We start from the raw sequence: 11,869 nt of genomic DNA, 5'->3' as shown, positions 1-11,869 counted from the left end.
TGAGGTGAGATGGTCACATGTGGATGAAGTAATTGTTTAACATAACATCTGTATGCAGAAGTACAGTATACAGAGGTAAGAATTTACAATATAGTGTGTGCATCAGCAATTTCTAACAGAGCCTTAAAACGGAAACACAGTCTTTCCATAACCTATGATTAGCAAGATATTAATCAGCAGTAACAGTTGCAGCAAAAGCTGGTTACAAACAATCCATAGAAACAGGATGTGAAGCTAGACAACTGGTTAGACCAGAAATTCTCAGAAGGGAGTATACCTTAACCCTAAAGAGGCCTAGAAGAGCCGTGGCAAGATGAGGGCGTTCATAGCCCTATCTTATCCATATCGACAAGCGCCCCTCTGCATGTGTCCGTTTATAGGCTCTCCGCAAGGGTCGCATTCCATTCCCAGAGCTATGAACATCTGCTTTTCTGGGATAGGAATCTTGGTGGTGTGAAACCTCCCTGACTGCACATCCATTCATAGGTTCTCTGCAACGGGAAAGACACCATGTGCTGTTGGCTCATACTGGCAGTCCAACCTGGCATTGTCTTTACACAATCCTGCATGCAATTTTGTATTTACAATAATCAGGAGTGTTTCATCTTTTATTCCGTAGCAATAGTTTCAAGGGGTCTCCCTACATCTCCCCCTTTTCTCTGATTTAAATGAACCATAGCAATCATAGCTTGGCACTGATTATGATTGGATTGAAGAATATTTTCCAATTTTACACATGAACAATAAACCAATGGCACAAATTATACACAGAACAAAATTAATGATAGTGGATCCTCCCAAAGATTTTACCCATTGAATGGGGTTGAGATTAGATAACCCCTTAGAGATACCGTCTAAAACTTCAGCACCGGGTAAAGCAGTTAAGTGTGCTTGAGAGGCCTCAAAAATCTGTTCTTTTAGCTTGCTTATGTCTACACTTAGATTATCTTCACTTCCTCGTAAATAGTGTTTTATTGATTCCCAATTGTGAACAGACTCATTATATTGGAACAGAATTATACAAAAATCAGAAGTATTCCAATCACATTGCATTTGTAATCTATGTTCTAAACTCATAATTCTGTCTCCCATCCATGTAACAGTTTGTCTTAGATCATTAATTTGATTGGCCAATTTTTGATCAATATTTGACTGAGAATTCCACATCCGAGTAGAATTGTTTTTTGCCATTTATCTACAAAATGAGCAGTTTGAATAGATTGATGTAACTACATTATAGTTAATAATTTTAATAGATAATTAACTATATATTAATAGTTACATCAATGTAACTCCAGCAGTAGCAGCAGTCACAGTAACAGCAATCAAGCCCATTATTACTGCAATTAATGTAAAAATAAATCATTTACTCCTTTTAAGAATTTTCTGTAGAATGTTATTAATAACTTGGATAGAAGGGGAAGATTCCCAAGGCCTATGTAAAGCTATGGGGAGCCAAATACCTTCTCTGGCTCTGACATAGTAATATCTACTATGATATTGATTAAAGGATGAGTCAATACAAGTATACAAGTAACAATTAACACAGGTAATTATGTTGGTTTTTGAACTAATATGCATCTTTCCTACTAATAACATATATGGTGGTTTAACACAACTTTTAAGTGGTATAGTTTTGTTGGATTCCATATAGATAGTATATATATTTTGGGATGATATTCTTTTTTGTGAATATGGGGTGGGGGGAATAGGATGTATGAGAGGTGGTGGTGGGACATTAACAACAGGGGGGTATAAGTCCTCGTAATCTTTACTATCCCATCTTTGAATTGACCTTTTGATGATTGCCATAGTGATATTTTTGGCTGTGTGGAAATAGTAGTGTAAATCAATCTGTTGTCTTAGTTTTTGAGGTGACGAGGTGGATTTACTTATAACACTTTCTCCAGCCCAAACTCTCATACCAGTCATAGCTATGGTTAACCTCCATAATTCTGAATGTTCAGATCCTAAGTGGGGAACAACGAGGCTTGGATTTGGAGGGGCAACCCCTGCCCCTTTCCACTTTAAAGGAAAAAAGGAGTTAAATCTCCCATATAATAGGGGAGGGTTGTCACTACTTTTTTGATAAGTAATATCATAGAGAAAATGTTGCCAATCTCTGTGACCCTGAGAGCAATCATTAGTAATATGACCTTTAGGAGCCCAGTCAACAATGGTGTAGAGAGAATTAGATAACACAGTTCCTTCTGAACTAACGCAATCCTTCCATATTAATTTGTCAGCATTTGAAGACAAGTTGAGAGGACATGTAGGTCCTAAAGGCTTATATTGGGATGTGTGAATATAATCAGTGATTCCTGTTTTGACCTGCCTTAGAGGTTTTAACGAGAGCCCTGATTCCAAGTGTCCTAAAGGAGGGACAGAGTGACCAGATGGTAGTGTGACCACCCAAGTTTGAATATCTAATGAGAGACATCCATTAGTGGGTCCCAGGCACAAAGGTGGATACCTAAAACCTAAAGTGATATTGAAAGGGGTTCCTTCTTCTGAAGGTTGGGCATGACAATGATCATCTACAGAACCAGGCATCCAAATACTATTTTTTTAGTTGATTTTTACATATTTATCTCCAAATTACCTGATTTTGTTGTAATTTCTTGACTTTTTAGTTTTAAGTATTATCTATGAAAATTATTAACTACAATAGATTTAATAATTTTAATAGATAATACTTAAACTTTTTTTATACTCTTGCTCTATGTATTCTCTCTATGTATTCTACCTATGTAGTTATATTATTATTTTCGTTAGGCCAGTATACATGATTATGGTCACACAGTCTTCACAGCTGAGCCAAGTAGTAAACTATGGTACTTGTGCATACTTTAAAATTTTCTCAGGATTCATAAGTCATCATTTCCCTTTTTAAACATTTTCTTATTTTTTATATATTTGTCAGTGATTCATTTAATTTCCAAATCTCTGCTATTTATTGAATTATACTCTCAATATATTCAGACATATTGGGTTATCTATCCATTTCATTTCCTTGGAGAAATCTTTCCCAGAATCTTCTGAACTACTCCAATTTCAACTGGTGAGTGTCTGGGATATAGCTATTATCCTTTCATTTTTCTTCACTGTCATTCAGCAGGATGAATGTCACTTTATCCTGTTTTGGATATCGTGTTTTCCATTTTCTCCAACTTCCTCTCTTTTGGTTTGCTCACATTTTGCAGGTAAGAAAGGGTATGTGAGAGGCAAGTTTTCTGAGACCATGCATATCTGAAATTGCTCTTCTCTTGCTCTCCCTTTTGATTGATAGTGTCGGTGTCAAAAATACTCATCTAATTATATTAGAAATAATATCCCTTCAAAATAATATTTTTTCAGAGGTTTCCCATTGCCTTTTAGATTCCACACTTGCTCTTGAGAAGTTTAAAGTCATTGTGATTCTTAGTCTTTCTTGAACAACTTGTATTTTTGATTATCTGTTTGGTTTTCCAATCTGAAAAGTTCTAGGGTCTCCTTATCTGCATGTTCAGAATTTCATGATGGTGTGTCTTGCACGGATCTATTTTTATTCCTTGTGTACTCATCAATGGATTCTTTTGCTCTTTGGTTGAAGGGAATTTTCTTGAATTGTTTACCAATTCTTTCCATCCATTTTCTGTTTTTTTTTTTTGTATGTGGAATTTCTAGTTTATTTTTCATCCTTAAATTCCCTTTGTCTCTTTGTTTTACCCATGAACATTTCCTTATCTTTAAATTTTAACATTTCTCTCAGCCTTTTCGCTTTTGCTATCATAATTTTAGTTTCCGCAAGCTATTTTGTTCTTTAATTCTTCTTTTTTAAACAGCATGCTGTTCTTATTTAATGACTGTAATGGCTTGTTTTGTCTTTATGAGAATATTAATAACTCTTTTTGATGTTTCTTTGCCTTTGATAGTCTGTTTTCTCTAAGCTGTTTTGTCTTCTTTTTTCCCTGCTTGGTGATCCCCTGCTTTGTGACCCTCAGCTCATATTTCAGGGTAGGATGCAAAGGTGGGTTTTGAAGCTCTAAGCACATGGATGGAGCTTGTGCGCAGATCCTCATTGGAGGACTCTGCCTGGGCTGCTGCTGAACCCCAATGTCAGTATTTTTAGGCTTTTTCTCTTAGGCTGATTAGATTCCTCAGAAAAATTACTTCCGAACTCCTGCCCGGAGAGTAAAGATTTGCTTGGCAAACCGGTAGCACCTGAGTGGGAAAGACGACACCAGTGGGGCTCAGCTTTCAGCCTACAAATGCTCACTTTGCCCTCTATTTTTACTGTGGCACTCCTTCTGGTCTTCTAGCCCAGAAGCATCTCTGTTTTACTCTTTTTAGAAAAAATTGTTCCTGTCTTCTGCCAGATGAAAGGCGGTGGGGAGTGGGGAGCAATTATTCATTTGTACCAAGTGAAGCCCATCTCAGGCTCTAACTGCTGCTGCTTCATTTTTTAATAACCCCCACCCCTTCGCCCCACCAAGCTTGACTGCTTCTTAAATAGACAGCTAAAACGTCCTCTTTGTGTTGGTTCCTTACTTCCAGAGGTACCTGTTGCTGCAAGTTACTGAACATTTTCGAGATTTTATGTGTAAATTATGTTGCTTACTATCTTTTTCCTCCCCTGGCTTAGCTTTTCAGTTTGTTAGAATTGATAAGTCATTATCATTAATGTGTCTGCTTTCCAGCTTTTAAAATTTCATCATTGTTGTCTCTTCCCCTATTCTCCCCCTCCTTGTAGGTTTACGCAACCTTCTCCATCCTCCTTCCCAACCCCCCAGAAATTTCTTGACTGTCTTGTTTGTGAAAGAGTGAAAGTTCAATTCAATGTATTTACCTCCGCAGTTTAGGCAAACCTTTGTATTTCCTACTGGGAGAGCAATGGTTTTGTCTCCATCGTCATTCTGTTCATCCCACAGTGCTTACCTGGGGTATTGTTTTGAAATAGAGTCTGGGATGGAGTCTACCTTAGTGAGAATTGATTAGAATTGTCTAGTCTTTGCAGAAGATGAGGTGGTTGAAGCACATACATCACATATACCAGCAGTGCTTTTGTATAATTTAATATTATCAAATTAGTGCTTAAGAATGGAAAATTCTGACTTGTAAGATCTAAATTCTAATTAAAGCTTATTTTTATCTTTATTATTTTAAATGATAATATAATGCTATAGCATACTATTGATCTGATATTTTTCCATAATGTGTATGGCCACCCAGTAAACACCGACTGAATATCTACTGAAAAATGAGGAACTCTTTTGTTGGAAAAATATAAAAGGAATGCATTTATCTATTCATCACATAAGCAATAATGTTTAAATGTTATTAAAAAAAGTAGTACATTCATTCTCCCTGGTTTAGAATTTGTGAAACCTTTGCAAACTAAGAAACATGGAAAAATTTTGAACATTAAAATGCTAAATATTATGGGAAAATGAGCACATTTGGACAATACAGATTTCTGGCCACCTCGTTCAGAACCATTAAGCACACTGAAAGCTACATTTTTACTTGTCTTCTCTTCATCTTCTCTCTCTCTCTCTCCCTGTTTTTCTTTTTTGTGAACAGCTGCAGCTGCTGGTGGCCAGTAATAAGTATCCTGAGAGTCCAGAAAAGGTACACTTTGCCTTGCTGTTTAAAAGTAATGCAATATGTGAAGGCCCAGAGAACAAGCACTGTGGAGCTGCTATTTTCCTGTTCTACCCCTGATGGATTTTCAAGGTCATGCTGGCCAATCAAGGTATCATCAATCCTACCTGAGCAACAAGAATCTTCACCTTATTCCAAGTCAGGAACTGTTTCTGCGCAGCCACTCTCTCCCCTGCTTCATTTCGTGACTTTTTTTTTTTTTTAAAAAAAAAACAAATTGTGTTTAGAAGTGGGTGTAATCCAGCAATAGAGTTTACTGGCTTAGTTGGTGGGTTAATTAAAAAAATTTGCTCATATGAACTTTCATTTTATATATTTCTTTTGCCTTAGTTTCCTTAAACTGAGAGCAAAAATATTTTACCCTTTTTCCTGTAAGTTCAGAAGTATCTGCAAAAAGTACTCATTGTAATCATTCATTGACTCACTTTTTGAAACCAATACCTTATTTTCTCTTTTTTTCTACCCGTCTCCCCAACCATGCCCCCCACAAATATATACCTAAAACCTTCGTATGTGGTGCTGGATTCAGTATGAAAAGAAATCGGCTTTTTAGAAGAAAAAAAAATCCTATGTGAATTGGCACCTGAATAGCACTGAGTTGAAGATCTCTTACTTTGAGAAGGTACATGAGTCTTATACAACCTAGCTTTTTATGAATTAAAATTAAAAAAAAGGAAAGACATCATAAATGATTGTTGTTCTCTCACAGTCTGCTCATTTGTCTTCCAACGATCATGTTATCAGAGGTGAATCCGTACAGGTCTGCATCAAACTCCATACGATTCTTGCCTCCTTGGAGGGAAGAATTCAGCTGAGGGTCAGAAGTAGGTTTAAGGCAGAGGGAGAGACTGAGGCAAGTTTTAGAGCAGGAGTGAAGGTTTATTAAAAGGTTTTAGAGCAGGAACAAAAGGAAATAAAGTATACTTGAAAGAGGGCCAAGAGGGCAACTTGAGAGTTCCAAGTGCCCTGTTCAGCCTTTGACCTGGGGTTTTACCCATTGGCATGATTCTGGGGTTTGCATCTCTACCCCCTTGATTTTTCAGGGGGATGGGCTGTCTATGTGAACGGTGGCCTGCCAGCAGTTGGAATGAGCTATGTGTACAATGTGTTACTGAAGTTGTGTGCATGCTCACTTGTGACGTTTTCCCTTACCATTCCAGCGTTCCTAGAGGAAGGTCATATACCAGTTAAACTGCCATTTTGCTTAGTGGGCATGCTTTAGCCCACTCGCCCAACCTCTAAGATCTCCAGCTCAGGTGTTTCCTATCTATTGGGACACTGTCTTTCACTGGCACTGGCTGCCACCAATTACTATTTGAGAGAGAGAGTTTAACAACCACCAGACCATCACCTGATGGTCACCTGACATTCCTGTGGGACGGGTGGCGGGGGGAGGGGGACCCGCTCTTGCCCTGCCTATGTTTTTGTGTTTGCCTAACTACCTACTCTAACAATCATATCCTGTAAGCTTAGATTCTAATATTCTATAATTTTTTCTTTGCTTTTTTGTTAAGGTTAGGAAAACATACTTCTATTGGAGGCCTTAATTTATAGATATGTTTTAACATTATTATGGATTTACAGTTTGAATTGACTTTAAGTGGTAACACTCAATGCCCTCACTAGCCTTGTTGTGTGACTTTAATTGCATGTCCCAACTCAGTGTGCCTTTCCAAAGCTAAGCCAATTTGCCTGCCATTCCCTGCAGTTGACTTGCTGATTTTTATTATCCTGTTTCTGAGTTTCTCCTTCTTTTCGATCATCAAAAGGTTGCCATAGAATAATTGCACTGTTTCCCTGCCAATTCTGAACTTTATTCCTCTGGTTATCTTTTTCAGATTAACTCCATTCTCAATCTTATCATTCCCTTTTTAGGATTCCTTGGGCTCTTATGTCTTTAATTCAGAGTCTATTATTTATATTGATTTTCATGTGATTTATAATGGTTCTTTATTATTTTTTGAATGCATGGATTATCTTTCTTGTCCTGATTGTAAATTCTCTGTGAGTAGGGGTTATATCTTCTAACTCTTTTGTATGCCTAGTATAGTGCTGTGCACAATTAGGTACTGAATAAATGCTTGTTAATTAAATTGAATCAATTTAACTTACAGCAATTGTGTTATGAGACAAAATCTTCTGTTATCTGCATGAAAAATGTTACTATGATGTAAGAAATGGATTATCTGTTGATAGGCTGAGTTTATTATTTAATTAGGTTATAACGCAGGTGAGTAAATAAAGCTAGTGTTTATCTCTACTTGGATCATTTCTGCATTGTGTAATAGTAAGATTAGCAAATTGATTTATTGTTTTGTCACATTTACAATGTGGATTACACTTCCTTCTCTTGATCTGGATCATAAGGATGATGCCAGATGACAAACTGTTCCCCAAAGACATTCATCTCCTAAAGGCAATGTACTTTTAGAACGAATGTTCACGTTATAGACATTCAGACATGATATACCGAGTTTCAATATTTCCATAAATTAAAAAATACGTTGGCTTTTTGAAGGTACATGAGTCTTATACAACCTAGCTTTTTATGAATTAAAATTAAAAAAAAGGAAAGACATCATAAATGATTGTTGTTCTCTCACAGTCTGCTCATTTGTCTTCCAACGATCATGTTATCAGAGGTGAATCCGTACAGGTCTGCATCAAACTCCATACGATTCTTGCCTCCTTGGAGGGAAGAATTCAGCTGAGGGTCAGAAGTAGGTTTAAGGCAGAGGGAGAGACTGAGGCAAGTTTTAGAGCAGGAGTGAAGGTTTATTAAAAGGTTTTAGAGCAGGAACAAAAGGAAATAAAGTATACTTGAAAGAGGGCCAAGAGGGCAACTTGAGAGTTCCAAGTGCCCTGTTCAGCCTTTGACCTGGGGTTTTACCCATTGGCATGATTCTGGGGTTTGCATCTCTACCCCCTTGATTTTTCAGGGGGATGGGCTGTCTATGTGAACGGTGGCCTGCCAGCAGTTGGAATGAGCTATGTGTACAATGTGTTACTGAAGTTGTGTGCATGCTCACTTGTGACGTTTTCCCTTACCATTCCAGCGTTCCTAGAGGAAGGTCATATACCAGTTAAACTGCCATTTTGCTTAGTGGGCATGCTTTAGCCCACTCGCCCAACCTCTAAGATCTCCAGCTCAGGTGTTTCCTATCTATTGGGACACTGTCTTTCACTGGCACTGGCTGCCACCAATTACTATTTGAGAGAGAGAGTTTAACAACCACCAGACCATCACCTGATGGTCACCTGACATTCCTGTGGGACGGGTGGCGGGGGGAGGGGGACCCGCTCTTGCCCTGCCTATGTTTTTGTGTTTGCCTAACTACCTACTCTAACAATCATATCCTGTAAGCTTAGATTCTAATATTCTATAATTTTTTCTTTGCTTTTTTGTTAAGGTTAGGAAAACATACTTCTATTGGAGGCCTTAATTTATAGATATGTTTTAACATTATTATGGATTTACAGTTTGAATTGACTTTAAGTGGTAACACTCAATGCCCTCACTAGCCTTGTTGTGTGACTTTAATTGCATGTCCCAACTCAGTGTGCCTTTCCAAAGCTAAGCCAATTTGCCTGCCATTCCCTGCAGTTGACTTGCTGATTTTTATTATCCTGTTTCTGAGTTTCTCCTTCTTTTCGATCATCAAAAGGTTGCCATAGAATAATTGCACTGTTTCCCTGCCAATTCTGAACTTTATTCCTCTGGTTATCTTTTTCAGATTAACTCCATTCTCAATCTTATCATTCCCTTTTTAGGATTCCTTGGGCTCTTATGTCTTTAATTCAGAGTCTATTATTTATATTGATTTTCATGTGATTTATAATGGTTCTTTATTATTTTTTGAATGCATGGATTATCTTTCTTGTCCTGATTGTAAATTCTCTGTGAGTAGGGGTTATATCTTCTAACTCTTTTGTATGCCTAGTATAGTGCTGTGCACAATTAGGTACTGAATAAATGCTTGTTAATTAAATTGAATCAATTTAACTTACAGCAATTGTGTTATGAGACAAAATCTTCTGTTATCTGCATGAAAAATGTTACTATGATGTAAGAAATGGATTATCTGTTGATAGGCTGAGTTTATTATTTAATTAGGTTATAACGCAGGTGAGTAAATAAAGCTAGTGTTTATCTCTACTTGGATCATTTCTGCATTGTGTAATAGTAAGATTAGCAAATTGATTTATTGTTTTGTCACATTTACAATGTGGATTACACTTCCTTCTCTTGATCTGGATCATAAGGATGATGCCAGATGACAAACTGTTCCCCAAAGACATTCATCTCCTAAAGGCAATGTACTTTTAGAACGAATGTTCACGTTATAGACATTCAGACATGATATACCGAGTTTCAATATTTCCATAAATTAAAAAATACGTTGGATTTTTGTAGCACCTAAATACTCATCTGATTTAGTTAAGCAGCTTTAGAAAATTTAATCCTTTCAGTCTCCAGAGAATTGTTGAAAATATTTTCATTTTACTATATGGACAAGAATCTGAAACAGTGAAGACCACTTCCAAAGCCAAAGCCGTTTTATGGCTATTCAGAGAACAGCCTTCCACTAGGATGATCTGATAGCTATTATTTATTTTTGTATCTTCATTTGCATATCTAATAATCAAAGCTATTGGAGAAATTTAGAAGGCAAAGAAGCAAACAAAAATCTAAACTTCACCTTTTATTCTTTCTGAGAAAAATAAAAAAGCTCTGAGAAATACGTGCAAAAACTAGATTTGCTTATCTAAAGAACTTTGCTGTTCACTTGAAAAACTAAGAAACTGCATTTCAACACATTCTTTGAATTATTTATTTAGGCATCTCAGAGGAACACATAGTTTAAGCTTTATCAAGGGATTTATAGTAACAAAACTTTGACCTGAGCTGTGTTTGCCTATCTTGATGGATCTCTACAAGTATGAGAGCCAGAAATATAACCAAAAGAATAAGTAAGCAGGGTTTCAAAAACAAGAGACTCAAGAATGAGATTGGCATGTGTTCTGAGCTCTCAATGCACATATGCCCGTGCATTCTTGGAGGAGACTTTGAGACCTAACCTTGATGTTAAAACAAACAAACAAACAAACAAAAAAAACGCATAAAACTGTAGTCCTAGCCTTTATTCCCATATAACTCCTATAAGAAGGAAATGCCATTACATGATGACATCAGGAGTTCTCAAGCCCCTTCATGAGATATCTTTTTCTCGAAGTTCTTTTGTAACAGATCACTTTGGCTATTTGGCCTCCAATGGTCCAGTTGCCTTTTCCAGGACTGATTTTGATGACTCAGCAGTTACAAATAATGAAAAAATGTGTACATAAAATACTTGTCCTCTTCTGACAAGGTAGTTGTTGTATTACACACATTTTCTTACCACAAAGAAGTTTCCATACAAATCCTATGGGTATTTAAAAATTTATAAAAAGGTATATATTAATGACAGCACGTTTGGAAAATGTTAATAAAATAAAAATGTAGAAGTCCCACAATTCCACCACTCAAAATAACTTCTGTTAATGTTTTTTTTTTCAGATTCACAATTATATATGCACAGACTCAATAAAAAAGTATGGATCATAAGATATATCTAGTTTTATCCCACTTTTTAATTAAACATTTTCCTATGTCACAAAAATTACTTTAGGACATCTTACTAGGTATAAAATATTCCTCTACATTAATATAGCATAATTTGTTTAACGATTCTACTTTGTACACTTAGATAATTTAAAGATTAAATTACAAAGATTAACTTTATATTAAGATAGAAAGATTAACTTTAAATTTGACTCCTTTTGGAACACATTTTTGTGCCAAGACATTCATTGTCAATATAGCCTTTTAAATCAATATATACACATTTCAACACAGCTGTGGTCAACATATGGATCAATTATATTACTTACTACCACTTAATAGGTTTTCTATTTCATAGCAATGAACCTTAGAAGTCACTAAATTTTTCTCTTTGTACTATTTTATTTGTGGTTACATAAACTCTCTATAGGAATTATCTCTTTTTCTTTTAAAGCAGTTTTAAGTTTAAGGAAAATATTTAAAACCAATAAATAAAATATTTATTTGGAAGCCAAATCTCACATGCTGTGTAAAATCAAGTTTCATCTACATCTGATAACCAACCCAAAGTGCCACCTGTGAAATTAACTTTTTTTCTGTTTGATTTAGAAAACTTTGGTATCA

General features: G+C 36.1%; 1 protein-coding gene across 1 annotated transcript in view; it reads left to right on the top strand.

Moving 5' to 3' along the window:
- Positions 1–5,941, top strand: part of TMC1 (transmembrane channel-like 1) — a 194,757-nt gene extending 188,816 nt beyond the window's left edge. The window contains exon 21 of the mRNA XM_011965144.1: positions 5,563–5,941. Within this exon, the coding sequence (XP_011820534.1) occupies positions 5,563–5,585 (23 nt within the window). The 3' untranslated portion in view covers positions 5,586–5,941. The remainder of the gene's footprint in view (positions 1–5,562) is intronic.
- The last annotated feature ends 5,928 nt before the right edge of the window (positions 5,942–11,869 follow it).

This window comes from Mandrillus leucophaeus, unplaced genomic scaffold (genome assembly GCF_000951045.1).
Source record: "Mandrillus leucophaeus isolate KB7577 unplaced genomic scaffold, Mleu.le_1.0 Scaffold715, whole genome shotgun sequence".
Taxonomy (NCBI): domain Eukaryota; kingdom Metazoa; phylum Chordata; class Mammalia; order Primates; family Cercopithecidae; genus Mandrillus; species Mandrillus leucophaeus.
The sequence above is the reverse complement of the archived record's forward strand: the minus strand, read 5'-3'. Positions and strand labels throughout refer to the sequence as shown.